The sequence below is a fragment of the Ambystoma mexicanum genome, chromosome 13 (genome assembly GCF_040938575.1).
Source record: "Ambystoma mexicanum isolate Mex_15411 chromosome 13, UKY_AmexF1_1, whole genome shotgun sequence".
NCBI lineage: Eukaryota > Metazoa > Chordata > Amphibia > Caudata > Ambystomatidae > Ambystoma > Ambystoma mexicanum.
This window is the reverse complement of record NC_090938.1, coordinates 336,964,282-336,979,228: the sequence shown is the minus strand read 5'-3', so window position 1 is coordinate 336,979,228 and position 14,947 is coordinate 336,964,282. Positions and strand designations below refer to the sequence as shown.

General features: G+C 48.2%; 1 protein-coding gene across 4 annotated transcripts in view; it reads right to left on the bottom strand.

Moving 5' to 3' along the window:
- CDH24 (cadherin 24) overlaps positions 1-14,947 on the bottom strand; it is a 1,353,690-nt gene that overhangs the window by 392,669 nt on the left and 946,074 nt on the right. For all 4 annotated transcript variants that reach the window (XM_069633835.1, XM_069633833.1, XM_069633832.1 and 1 more), the window contains one exon: positions 9,303-9,490. In XM_069633835.1, the coding sequence (XP_069489936.1) occupies positions 9,303-9,490 (188 nt within the window). The remainder of the gene's footprint in view (positions 1-9,302; positions 9,491-14,947) is intronic.

The following is a 14,947-nucleotide window of genomic DNA, read 5'->3' as shown; positions in this document are numbered from 1 at the left end:
ATGGTGTCCATCTTGACTTACTAGCGTCACCTCTTGAGTGGTATGCGTTACTGGCCCGGAGGCTATCTCCGTACCATCCACCGTAGTAATGACGTCCTTTACAGCCTTGGGACAAAGAGTTAGATTCATCCTCAAAACCATTTCATGATCCATATAATTGCCGATGGCACCGCTGTCGACGTAAGCTTCAATTGCATGTAATCGATCCGGATTATCAGGGCTAATGAGGACCATAGGTATCACGAAATGCGAGGTCACGGAACTGGTTTTCACGCTCGGCAAGAGGACCTCTATTCTTGTCGGGCGAGGTTGTTTCCCTGCTCAGAGTTTGTAACTTCGGTAACTGCAGCTCCTACTGCCTTCTTGGCAGGTTTCACCGGACAGTCTCGAAGAAAGTGCCCTGAGTTTCCGCAATAGAGGCATAATTGCAACTGTTTTCTCCTTTCCCGCTCCTTTTGTGTTAGAGGACCTTTCAAACCCCCTATTTGCATGGGTTCCCCGGAGTTTACTCCTTTGGAAGGAGTTGGCGGTTTGGAAAATACTCGAGCATCAAACTTGTAACGATCGGTCTTCCTGTTCTGCAGTCTGTGATCTATTTGAACGACTAAGTCTAAATACTCCGAACAATCTTGTGGGGGATTCACTACTTGGGCTAACACATCTTTGAGCTCTCCACGTAGACCTCTATAAAACAGCGTAATCCTTTTGTCCTCAGGCCATTGAGTTTCCACTATCAGTCTGTTGAAAGACGCAATATAAGCCAAAAGGTCTTGATTACCTTGTCGCAACGAAAGAAGCTCATTGTCCAAGGCCTGCCCCTGTGAATGTCTTGCGAACAGTTTTTCCATACTGAGCTGAAAAGCTTGAAAATCATGGAGGACCGGATCATCTTGATTTACTAGAGGGATCGACCAGTCTGCCGCATTGCCACTAAGGTACGAAAGCACGAAAGCTACTTTAGCTTGATCAGTTGGAAAGGCTGCTGGCCGGCATAAGAAATGCAACCGGCACTGATTGATAAATACTGCAAACCTCTTTGGGTCACCAGAAAATCGTTCGGGCGGAGCCAGAGGTACATTCCCAGGTAGGTTGATCTGCACTGGATTCATAGAGGATGTAGAAGGAAGATTTCCCCCAGATGCGGGTAACGGGGTCTGTCCGGCTTGTGACTGTAGCAATTGTCTAGCGAGATCATCTGTTCGCTCCTTGGAAATAATCAGTTCCCTTCTTAGAGCATTCATTTCCTGACGGGCTGCATGCACTTCTGCCCTTAGTTCCCCAAGTAACTGGGCTAGCTGGTCGGTATCCGAGGTTTCCATAGCGCCTGGACGGGAGTTTTGTGGTAGGCTTTGCATTCTGTAACGCTCACCTGATTCCCGTAGAGGCGCCGGTCTTGACTGGGCGTATACCGTCTCTTCAAAGGTGATGTGTAACACACAGCTGGCTCTTTGGGCTGGACCTCTGTGCACTGTATGTCTGACTTGAAGGGTAAGATGTCTGCAGATAGAAAATATGGGATTAAGGAACTGGGTTATTGAATGTCTCTCTCTTCTGCCCTTTCTCTTCTCCTGTAGAACCCCAAAGGTTAACGCTCTCACCTTAGGTAAGTGAACGCCGTGCTCTCCATCTGCCTCGGGGCAGGGTGCTGTAACCAGTTTCTTCACTGGATAAGGGGAGCAGGCCTCTTGACTTCAGAGGACTGCTGTCCGTCGTTTACTGCACGAACGGTAAGTTTCGAGTAATTCTAATGTCTTTAAAGTCTTTAGTAATGATGTTTCTTGTTTTGCAGGGTTCCGGCGATGGCGGATGACGGGCTGAAGTGAGTTGAAGATGGAGCCCGTGTGATGAATAGAAGCGCCTGGAAGCACGTAAGTAAGCGCTTGTTGCCTGCTTCACGATGCGCTCTAACTGTCTTTTTATTTTGCAGGTACAAGTTCGGAGCGGCTGCAGGGTGCCGGAATACCCACTGGGTTAGATGTGGAAAGGAGTAATGGCACGTGAGTATTAAAGTTCCCCAATGTCTTTAAACGCACCTTGTTTTGTCTTTCAGATGCGGGATGCAGCGCCGAAGGCCTCCGGAGCGTGCGAAGAGTTGGTAAGCTTTTGTCTTTCAGATGCCGGAATGCAGTGTGAAGACCTCCGGAGCGCACGAAGAGTAGGTAAGCCTTTGTCTTTCAGATGCCGGAATGCAGCACGAGGCGTTGGTGACAGCCAATGGACCAGGTAAGTGAAGAGCTGTCACTGAAGCCCGTAATCCTAACCTGTTCTTTCTTGTCTTTATAGGTGTTGCTGAAGACTGGATTCAGGATGGTAAGCCTTTTTCCTTAGGCCCAGGATCAGATGCAGAAGACACGATGAGCGTTCTGCTGCAGAGGATGCAGAATAACGCAAAGCAAGATTCATCCATCGGGTGTGGTTTAAATAGCCTCCTGTAGTGCTTAGGTGTCTCCTTCCACAGCCACGCCTAGGTAAGAAAAGAGTTCCTGCTTTCCAGAAGAGTTCCAGTGTTCTGAATCTAGGGAGTGGCTCCTGCCCCACCCAACAGGAAAAGTAGTTCCAAACAGAAGAGGATCAGAGGCTCAACTGGCAGGCAAGTAAGCAGCATGGTCTGCTGCAGGTAAGTCCACCCAAGCATTATGAGCCCGGCGCTTCCAGCGCTGGGACTGGGCATATTTATGAGCCTGGTGCCACTGGCGCCAGGACTGGGTCCAAAAGGTCCCAATTGGGACTGGTTGGCACTCGGAACCTGGGTTATGGATCTGCTTCCAAGGGAGTTGGGAAAACCCTGATCTTTTGGAAGCAGAGATCATGACAGTTTGTTAACACGAGAGCACAGTGGGTGCACTATAGTGGTTGAACCTTATCAGCAAAGTTAATCTTATCAGCTGGCTTGGGTCGCGGTGCAGTGAGTTGATCTCCCCACTTTCCACAGGGGGGTTGTCCGATGGTCATTCCATGGCATCAGTTATGTGAGGCCAGGCCGGGCGCAATTCCGCCGGGTGATAGCACCACGCGTCTCCACTCGGGATGGCCCGAGATAGCGATCCGGAGCGCTTAGGGGCATGGGCCGTGGTGGTCAACTCCCTGTTGTCTTGATGAGTGAGAGAAGGAGGGTTCTGGCAATGGCTCCTCCACAACATTAGCCAGTAATCTTCACTGGCTCTGGATCATTGATCCTCGTGGTGTGGTGTCCATGTAGACACACGCCAGCACGCGCCATAGTACCTGGGTGGCCGTATCTGCCTTCACCCGGCCCTGACTACAGGCTCGAGTGTACTGCCATTGCGTTAGTCTCCTCCCATCCACTGCAGCGTTTCATAGGGGCTTTGGCCTCGCAGCTGGTGTCGCTTGTTTGTGGCCTCCACGCAGCTTGTTATTCAGGGTTTACGAGTGCTGTGTCGAGTTCGCTGCACAGCACCTCTGTGGGTAGCGATGCTCTGTTAGCGGGGGGGCCAGCGCCAGGGCAGACCATCCAGCGTCTCAAGTAGTTTGCATAAATGTCTCACCCGGGGAGTCAAGTGTCTGCGGTGTGAGCTTTACCTCCCTGACCCTCACACAGGTTGTAGAACCATGGCACGCATCACCGTTATGGGCAAGTTCACCCTGGCGTCGCAGTCCTGTACGGTGGTACACAGGGGCCTCCCGATGGTACTGTGCCATTGTTGTCCACGGCCGTTGTAGGTATTATGCGCTGCGGTCTTCCGTCGGGGCTGCTGCCTAGCCTCGTAGGTGTCTCTAGCACTGCCGAAGCCGTGGGCATGGTTGTAGTGCAGAGGGCTGGAAGCTTCGCTCATCCGCTCGTTGACTTGGTGTCCTTGTCTGTGGGCGCAGTCGGCAGTACCGTTGCCTCCTCTTCGCATTGTGGTCTGGGGCAGTTTCAAGGGTGCCGCATTGGCTCTGGTGGCAGGTCTCAGTCTCATGTGAGATCCTTCGAACTTTCTCCATGACCTTCGGCCACCGCCAGGCCTGCCAGCACAGGGCACCGCTTTGTCATTGCAGTTCCACTTTGTGTGCCGTCTGCCTGGGCCCATCGGGACCCCCGTATATCTCCTGATCTAGCGAAGCAATTTCCTCGTAGCTTGGTCAGAATATGCCAGGCACCTTCATGTCTCTTCCCATTAATTTCTATAGCTCGCCCTTCACGTTGTCAGCCAGTTTTTTGCCGGAGACTCCACAACTCCCACAGAGCTCACCCAAAGGCAGCCATCTTGCTGTTCCCGCAAAGCACCGCCATACAACTATTTTGTTAATGAAATTGACAGTGATCAAGAAATGTGCTGCAGCACAGTTTAAGCTCTCTTACAACGTGAAACCGAGTGCATATTCTAATAAGATAAAGACACACCCGAGGCAATGAGGAATCATGATAACACTATGCTCTGCAGTGGCGTCAACATGCACATGAAGGATCGCCAGGCCTGCTCACTCAAATCCTTACCTCCAACACTTCGACATTGCACGTATGTGATAAGAATGTGTGTATGCTGCCTTAGCTCTTCCCCCCTCCCTCATTGAGGACACTCTGGTGTGGGGCTCGCCCAGGCACATTTGCAACATTGTTGAAACGAGCACAAGTTTCATGCCGAATCTACACAGGAGTCCAGCCAGCCTTTTATTACTATGCCCCTTCTAGGCTGGCTGGATTTTAAGGGTTTCCCTTGTTTGTTTTAATATCCCAGGCCCAACTCAGGGAGCAACGGCTAGGCCAGTCAGGGGGCAATCACCCATTTGCCCCCCTCCCCAGCCCACTTATTGGCAGAATGACTCGAGTCGGATTTTCCTGTTTGTAAGGACCTCAAGGTTTGCATTTGTGCTAATTTTCATACGCACAATGCCTTGCTGTTGTGGCTCAGAACAGAGATGAACTTCCAGCAATGGCTTCTAGGTGACAGTTGTGCAATGTTTAACTTGGTTCAAATGGACTATCCTACCCTATGAGGAGGCTGCTATGCCTGGGGTACTCTGACCTTGTAGGGTGTTGCTGTTCTTTACGTGCTGTACCTTGAAGGGCTTTACTATACTCATAGTGCCTGGAACGCAATAGCTCTTTAAAATAAATTACCTGTCTCGGTTTAGCTAGAGCAGCTTAAATTTGGAGGTTTGAGCCGATTCCTCCAGGTTAAAGGAGGCAGCTGCCCAGGGACACTTGGAATTCTGGAGAAATCGTGTGCGCCTACAGTGGGTCCTGGCATGGAGAAAGAGTACTAAGGCATTGTTTGGGTCTGGCTAGAACAAAAAATAGAACATCTGTTGACACCTTTCCCTGTGCTGTGCTTATGCAGGCAGAAATCTGCCCTCTCTGGGAGGCCCTAGGTACGCCTTGGTTAGACAGTGGCAGTGCCCTGTGCCAGGCACATGTCCAGGTGGGTACTGGGTGCAGTACTGCTGCAGACTGACGAATGTGGTGGCGGCGCAGTGGCACCCCTCACTCCCGCCTCCCACAGGGTGGTGATGGATGAGGCTTGTGAGTGGAAATAACAAGGGACAAGCGACACAATTAGAGGCAGCTCCTCAATCACCGTGACAGGCCCTTAAGGGCGGAGGTACTCGCAATCCCAGAGTACAGCGACCATGAGCAGCTGCTGTCAATGGGAGCAGCCTCAGCCAAGCAATGTATGGAGGGGTGGGGGCGGGAGGGTTCTACGGTGGTTTGCCAGAGCAGACAATCCCTGCAGTCCCCAGCCACGATACATCCATCTGCCATTGTTTTAATGTGTTATTAAAGGTAATGGTTAGTAATGGGTTGGGAATGGGTTTGTACTGGGTTATTAGAGTCCACTGTTTTCTTTTCTTTGTCCTCCAGTGCCAAGCATTCTCCCCCCCCCCCCACCCTCCCATGCTGCAAGTGAGCCCCCCTCGCCCGCGCAGTTTCCGCTTCGGTGAGGGGAAATGAAGCATCACTTCATCTCGGCATACTGTAACGCGATGACTTCCCTGGCCATTCATTGTCATTCAGCCGTTTCCTTTGGCCTTGCGCTCGCGCGAGGCACTCGAATATCACTGAATCTCCACTTGATAATTACTAAACACCTGCCGGACGCAAAGGAATGATCTCCAGGGCCTTCAGGGATTTGTCATCCACATCTGAATGCGTGAATAGATTTTTTTCTTTATAGGACCTCGGTGGTCGCCTTGCCCTTAACTGAGCATTACAGCCGAGATAAATAGGGACCTAACGAGGGCAAATGGACTTCCTTTATTCCATCATTAAGAATTATCAAGCGTGGGCATATACTGGTGGCATTCCTATCTTTTAATGCATGCATTGACATCTTGAATGAAAAGCTGTGGTCCTCATTGCAAGAATAGGCAATGGCATGGGTAAAATTGACAAAGGTATGCTCATTATATGGAGAAAACGTGCATTTTGATCATTAGCACCCTGGGAGGGGGCGTTGGCCAATCAGGAGACTTGGAAGCGGGCTGTACTGTTGGTATCTGAGCTGCCTGGGCAGCCAGCACCTCCCTCCTTTCCCCGCTCACCTTCACCACTTAGCACCCGTGTAGTCCCCTACATGGGTGCTAATGGTGTATTTTTTTTTAAAGAAAAGAAAAAACGTACCTTTGCTGCACGGCCCCGGCCCGCACAGTGCTGCCTGTCAGTGAATCAATTTTCCATGTTGATGGCGTCACAATCATCAACATGGAAAACAGACTTCACTGATAGCAGCGCTGTGCGCAGCAGACCGCGCAACAAAGGTACTTTTATTTATTTTTTTTAATCAAAAAACACCATTAGGATCTGTGTAGGGAACAACATGGGTGATAATGGCAACATTATCCTCGCTCTAGTCCTTAACTTTGGCAGCGGGCTGTTACTGACTTTTACTGTGCTCCCCTAGATGTAAACGAGCTCCTTCAAAGGGACTTGCTTCAATTACGTGGTGTCTACGTCTGATGGACACTTGTGCTGATGACATCAGGTCATTAGAAACAGTCATAGATTTGTCTTTCATACTTATTGTAATAAGTGGATAATCAGTAAAACATTAAACTTTGTGCCAAGTTAGCATAATAATTGCCATTTTATAGGACATTTGATATTTACAAATTTGCATTTTTTGTTATGAGGACAAAATCACCATAAAATGGCTTGTCTGGCTAAAGTGGGGGTGTTTTGACCCAGAGCTTGAAAAAACACTTGGACATTTGCTTTTGGTCAATATCCCACGGGTAGCTCACGTGTAGCTGGTTCTCTGTTTAAAATAAATCTACCTCCTACAACATTTATTGGAAAATTGGAAGGAACAGGTGAATCTAACTGCACTTGTCTATGTTGTGCAAAATCCATGCGATACTTAGACACTGTAATCGATTTTGCCCATTATATTCCCAGTTCCGGGCACACTTTGTATTACCATTGTTAAGAAACAATGGGGTTCAGGCAATGTAGATGATCATTTTTAAAATTCTTGTAATAAAATGAACCTACATCTCTTATCTTACCTGCACAGGCCAAACATATCAGAAGATGTTACAGATTTGATTGAAAACTACCATTAAAAGTATTTTTATATATTTATCATAGTAGCTTGCAGTTTATTTTTTCACACTACACCTAATTGTTACATAATGTAAAGTGTATGAATGTATGTCATTGTACAGTATGTTTTATCGCACTGTATAGTATGCTTTAGCTGAGTTGTTTATACACTCAGAAATGAAGCTGTCTTTGACAACTGAGTAGCATCATCCTCTCTTGCCTTCTTTTCTCTCTCCAGCCATCGTGTAGCGGAATGTCTGATGCACATGGGCACAGTAGAGGAGGCCACCAGCAATGAACCCAATTGTAATCATGTTTCTAGTAGCAGCTATACCTTCCTGAGATGTCACTCTCAGGACGCTCTAACTACACTCTAGCCCTAAACTATTAGCATGCATCTCAATTTGATAGGGTGATCACCAAAGCCAGCTAAGTGACAAGGAAAGAAACAAAGCTTTGAATTTGACCAGAATACATGCAGAAGCATTGGCCACTATATTTGAAGCTGCAAGAGAAACCCAAGCCAACCGGAGCAGCCACACAATTTCACAAGACCATTGGGGACTTGCATTGGCGAGGTCAAAGGTATTTCATGCTACCTGACCATGTTCAAAGTCTACCAAGAAAGACATGAGCCATTTAATGTTTAGGAGAAGGAGAAGGAGAAGGAGGAGAAGGAGAAGAAGGAGGAGACGGAGAAGAAGAAGGAGAAGGAGAAGAAGGAGGAGAAGAAGAAGGAGAAGAAGGAGAAGGAGGAGAAGGAGAAAGAGAAGGAGGAGAAGAATAAGATGGATGAGAAGGAGAAAGAGAAGGAGGAGAAGAAGAAGGAGAAGGAGAAGATGAAGGAGAAGGAAGAGGAGAAGACGAAGAAGGAGGAGAAGGAGGAGAATGAGAAGGAGAAGGAGGAGAAGAAGAAGGAGAAGAAGCAGAAGGAGAAGGAGGAAAATAAGGAGAAGAAGGAGAAGGAGGAGACGGAGAAGAAGAAGGAGAAGAAGACAGAGAAGGAGAAGAAGGAGGAGAAGAAGAAGGAGAAGAAGGAGAAGGAGGAGAAGAATAAGAAGGAGGAGAAAGAGAAGGAGGAGAAGAAGAAGGAGGAGAAGGAGAAGATGAAGGAGAAGGAGGAGGAGAAGAAGAAGGAGGAGGAGAAGAAGAAGGAGAAGGAGGAGAAGAAGAAGAAGAAGGAGAAGAAGCAGAATGAGAAGGAGGAAAATAAGGAGAAGAAGGAGAAGGAGGAGAAGGAGAAGGAGAAGAAGAATGGCTGCTGTCCTTATGAGAGAATGCATCAATATCACTCAGGAGGCAATTTTGTACTTTCTGAGTTACCTTCATATAGCTAGATTAGGCAGAGGATCCTGCACTTCAAGGCACGCTGGAGCACTCTAGTCTTAAACCTTGGGTATTGGAATGGCAGTCTCTTCACAATTAACCAGAGTTCTTGCCACAACCAGCACATCTACACCATGTCCTGCAGCTCGCCGCCAGTACTTTGACACTATTCGCAGCAGCTCATTCAGTCATTGCTCTTGCGATACGTCCAACCTCTCTCCAGCCAGTACTCCAATAACATTCCCTGCTGTTCCCTTGCAATCAAAGTTCCTACAAATGTCCCCAAATATCTCTCTGCAGTCAGGGCTACTCAGCATTCTCTTCAAGACCCTCAAAGCCAGTGGTCAAGTACCATTCCCCACAGCTCACCATGCCATTCTGCTCACAGTCACTGCTTCTGCACCATTGCCTGAAGTGCTCCCAGAGCCTGCACCCTGCACCATTGTCTGGCTTCCACTTACTTACCCACAAATCAGGGTAAATGTCCTCTTACCTTCCGTACTGTGAGGATACCATCCTGTCCTTGGGAGTCAGTGCTCATAGTAAAAGCCTCAGCTCCTTCCTCGTCCAAGATTGCATAAGCCATCATAGCATTCTCTCCTACGTCGGGGTCATGGGCCCGTAGACGGCCAATCTGGGAGCCCGAGGAGGCTGTTTCCACCACTGAGAACTGGTACAAATCTTACAGGGGAGAAAATGACAGCAAGTTACTAGAAGACTTCTACAAACCACAAAGATTTACAAGATAGTTCAACAGGTTTTGCTACAAACAAGGCCCTTACTAGATTCCCACCCAATCACCTGCAGAGACAGCACTATTTAACCATCACCTAAAAACAAAGTTCCTATACCCCACCACAAAAAGCCAGCATTCCTAGATGCTAGCCCCATGGATATGCTCCTACATCAGTCCAAAGTTTACAGGTCCTACGCCATACTATCCACAGCAAGATATCCCAAGCACAACCAACAACTGTTAGAGTCCCCATGACCGCATACATAGCCAGAGTTCCTACAAATCACCTTCCCACACACAGCTAGTGCTCCCATATCATCCTGAACAGTAATTGTTCCTACGCCTCATCGCCTTAGGCCAGCACTTCCAGAAGGCCAGCAATACACCACACCACCACCCACATCTACAGCTCCCAAATATGCCAAGACAGGTGGGCGTTTTACAACACACCACCAACAAATATTGTTCCCACACAAGAGCGAATAGTCATTGTTCCCACATCCCATCATCCACAGCTAGAACTCCTAAACTTGCCGCAATCGATGAATGTCCTTCACCCCAACACCCACAGAGTTCATACACACCACCACTCCACTCCACCACCCAAAGCCATCGTTTCTCTACTCCCCCAGATTACCAGAGCTCTTGCGCCACACCACACAAAGCCAGCAATCCTACAACAACCCAGATAGGCCGTGCTTATACAGCCCAACAGCTATGACCAAAGCTCAGACATCAGCCATGATAGTTAGAGATCTTACACTAACCCATCAAAAGCCAGAGCTCCTAGACACGAACATCCACAGCTAAATCTGCAACACCAGCCCTGCATTCCCAGGTTTCCCGCACTTCTAAGTGGGATATGACTGTGGTTCCTTTATGTTCACTCTCCAATAGAAGGCAGAGATAATCCTTCTGGAGAACAATCAGGCACATATCACTGCAGTATGATTGGCCGTAGGGCAGAGGTCAGATCTATGTCATTGCAGGCACAGAAAATGTGTACAATAATGGCCTATTCGTTACAGTGCACTGAAGATCATGTTTGCTTTAGGAATCTCTGAAAGTGTACATGCAACCGATATAACTATGTCTGCCAGAAACATAGGGCATCCCCAAAGCTTTATTCTCCCCACCTCCCTATCTAGGCAAATGAGCAGTACGATTCCTCAACTGTTCTGCTTTTGCCATGGTGCCCCTTACGAGCATAAGCCAGCACTTTCCATGTCTTTCTATCTGCTTCTTGCAAACATATCTCAGGGGGGCACATATTATGACTTTCTGGAGCACAATCACACCCTGTCCAAAGCGACCCAGGGCTCTGGGATAACCTGCTGAGATGTGTGTCTCTCAATAAGCAGTGTGGCACACGAGCTTGTGCAATGGGTCCTTTCCAGTTGGCATGCACATAGCCAGGCTTGGTTGAGCCCAGCACGCCTGGGATCCCTTAGATCTAAGGACAATGAACATATGTGATTCATCAAAGAACAGCAGAAAGAGCAGGGCTCACACAAGCATAACTTCTCTGTTTTCAGTACCTAATAATTTATACCCAGATAGCACAAAGCACAGCAAGGAGCACTAGCATTCCGCTATCAAGACAATGAATAAACAGGCAGAAGTGGCGGAGGCCAAGCAAACAGCGCAACCAGAGACCCGGTCACAGAAGAGCAGCACTACAGGCCAACCTCTTATTTCCAGGAATCAAACACAACAGGGACAACCCCTGCCCATGTCCTGTGCAAGGGCAAAAATACCCCTGGACAGTCATCTCCCCCCACCTCTGCCTGGATTGACTTGGCATGCCCGACCATTGCGGGAGCTGATAGCCAGGGCACACGAAAGCCATCTTCCCTCTGCCCAGCCAACCTGAGGGTCTACGGGTAGACTGTCCACCTAAGACGTTGAGCAGGATAGAAGCCAACTGCTTGGTTTCCTCTGGCCTCAACATACATACAAAATTCTAGAGCAGTCAACAGGTCTCATGCAGTTACACCTCAGCAGGAAGCATACCTAGACTACTCCGGGCTCCATGGCATGCAAGCACAAGCCCTACTCACAGGGGACCCCCGATATCCATCATTAAAATCCATGAACAGAGGCCTGCATAACCAAAAAGTTGTGCCATCCTTTTAAGTCCAGCCAACATGATCACCACGGAGTCCTCAGCCATCCAAGCTCTACCCTTCCCACAAGCATCCTATAGGCGTTCACAGAGTATACACACACAAAAGAGACAGCATAAAGGTGGGTCCTTAAAGATGTAAGGGACTGCATTTGGGATGGCACAGAAAAAAATGAAAAATCTTCTACAGGGGTAACCCCACAGTATGGTGATATTCCCTCCTACTAAGTGAGGATAAGTAATCTGCCTTTGATGATCATTTAGAACACAGAATGCAGCCCATATTTGTTAAGTGGCCGCTACAAGAAATTGCTATCTGAGGGTATATATTGTTTGATTTAGTTTGTTGTATGTTCCTTCCTTTTGTTGAAATACAGAAAAAAATTAAACAAGAATACTCCAACTCAAGTTTGCCACGATATGAAACCCATTTGACAGGCTTTGGCAACCAAAACTACCTTTAATAAATGCATATAGCGTCAAATGTGAGCGTGACCAAAGGGATTTAGTGGGTAGCTGAGATGAAATTCAAAGGCTTGTAAAGAGAGCCCGGCCAGAAGCCAGACTGTGGGCTCCCCTATGGGTAGCAGGGCCTATCTCAAGGCTTAACGCTGCTTGATATGCTGTGGAAGGCGGCATCAAACCACCACTGCTCAATACATTAAAGCGTTTAGGAATGTGTGGCCCATGCCACAGGTCGGGAATTAAAATCGAAACTATCAGATTACAAATAACTTTAAGCATTTTTTCCCAAAAAATGAATACAAATCGAAGTACTTAAATAGAGTAATTTAGAAATAAAAGAGCTTCTTAGCTATTTTACTGAACAGCCATTAACTAACATGTGGAAAACTGAGCAAATAATCTGGAACAGCTCTAAGCGTCCAAAGGCTACGTAGAATTCAGTCCTGAAAAATATCTTGAGGGTATCATTGGTTTCATATCTTATAATGACGACATACAAACTGCACATCAGGTTTAAAGCATCTGAAAATAAAGCTCAGCTCCTGAATACTCGAGGGGTCATATTCCTTTGAATACCCCAGCCATCACGATGGTCAACTCACTCATAAAGATTGCTATTTGATTTTTTTCAAAGATTTCACAAATGACCTAGAATATACTAACCATACTCTAGTCAAAACAGCAAAGGAGTGGCGGGGCAGGAATCTGAACAATTCTGTATACTTTTTTAATTCCGAGCTGAAGGCTTTCATCAGTGTTTCTCTATAGACTGTGTTGGTCCTTGAGGAACTTCAGTTGGCCACAGTGGTACCCATGCTTAAGAAGCTAGCACTAGAAACAGTATCAGTAATCTCCTGCCTGGCAGCAGCATTGCATCAACTGTAGGCCTTTGTTCTAGGTGACAATCTATTTGACTCCATTCAGGCTGGCTGCACACCAGCTCATAGCACTGAGGCAGGGTCTCCATGGTGGATGACCTGTGCATACTCATGGATCTTGATGGTATTGGGTCTTGATATTGTTAGATCTTTCAGCATCCTTCAAAACGATCGACCATGACATTCTGCTGGGCCACCCCCACATGCTGGGGTTAGATATACAGGATTGATGTGGCCCACCTTGGACAACCACTGGCAAGCTATCTGCATGTCAGCACACAATGCTAGCCCCAACACATGGTCCTGCAGAATTTCCCTTGTCTCCTCTTTGTCCCCATGAGTCTCTGTCCTCTGGCTGGCCTTTGTGGTACAGCAGCATAAGGTTCAGTTTTACTCTCTGTTCCAATTGGGTGACAACTCAAAGGAACCATCTGTGAGAAGACAGACATTGGATGGATAGAAACAAACGTGAGCGAAATGCTGTGAAGACTTAAATGATCAGCGGTTTTTGACACCCATTGCATATTGTCCCCCCTCCTGTTAGAAAAATCCAGAATTTAGGAGTAATGTGGAATGAGAGCTTAACCTTTGATAAGAAAATAAAGGAAGTCTCTGGTCCTGGCCAAGGATTGCCTACTGCAACGTGGTGTGTCTACTTGGGCCTTCCAAAGTCTTCTGTATTTAGGTGACAGCTCATTCAGAATGCAGCAGCAGCTCAGGAAGAGGGACCACACCAGCCCTGCTCTCAGGAGCTCGCACCAGCTCCCTGGTGCTAGTAGAATCCTACTACAGTAGCATGCCTAGTCCATTACTCAAAGGTTCCAGGTTCCTAATAGACACATTTAAGGACTCTTTCGGCTCCAGACAGCTGCAGTGCTCCAACTCACAGCTTCTGTAAGTATAAGCTGTCAACAAAGTAAGGCAGGGTGGTCGAGGCTTCTTAGGGCCTCATCACACGGATGGCGGTAAGGATTTACCGGTACCGGTAAAATACCGGTACCGGTAAATCCTTACCGCCTTACTACGAGGTTCCTTTGCGGGTTGGGGGATTTAACGCCTGCTTTTTGCAGGCGTTAAAATCCAACCCGCTAAGGGACCTCAGAGCTAATTACAGCACCGCAAAATTGCGGTGCCGTAATTAGCGCCTTCCCCATTCCCATAGAGCCCTATGGGGCAGAAAAGGGAATGGGGAAGGGCAATGGTGGAAGGGGGATTTACCGCCCCTCCAACCTTGGAATGGGGCGGTAAATCCCCTTTCCGCCAAGGCAGTGCCGGTATTTTACCGGCATGAGCCATGGCGCTAATAGCGCCATGGCTCACCGCCTACCGTGTAATGAGGCCCTTAGTCCTGGACACTGGGCCTCATTACACGGACGGCGGTAAGGGTTAACGGTCACCGTTAATGGCAACGGTGACCGTTAACCCTTACCGCCGTACTACGAGGTCCCTTTGCGGGTTGGAGGAATTAACGCCTGCTTCTTGCAGGCGTTAAGTACCAACCCGCTAAGGGACCTCGGAGCTAATTACGGCACCGCAAAATTGCGGTGCCGTAATTAGCGCCTTCCCCATTCCCATAGAGCCCTATGGGGCAGAAATGGGAATGGGGAAGGGCAATGGCGGAAGGGGGATTTACCGCCCCTCCAACCTTGGAATGGGGCGGTAAATCCCCTTTCCGCCAAGGCGGTGCCGGTAATTTACCGGCATGGTCCAGGGTGCTAATAGCACCCTGGATTACCGCCTTCCGTGTAATGAGGCCCACTGAGTTGTGTGACTCCCTCCACCGCAGCGACTGGTGAGCATCATTCAGGAAGGCATTGAAAACGGCACTGTTTACACGCCACACTCTCGGCTGATTCTCCTATTGGCTCGCTCCTGTTACTTCTGATATCGCTTACAGCACCAAGATGGCCACTCAGCAATAGAGTGTTTTACAC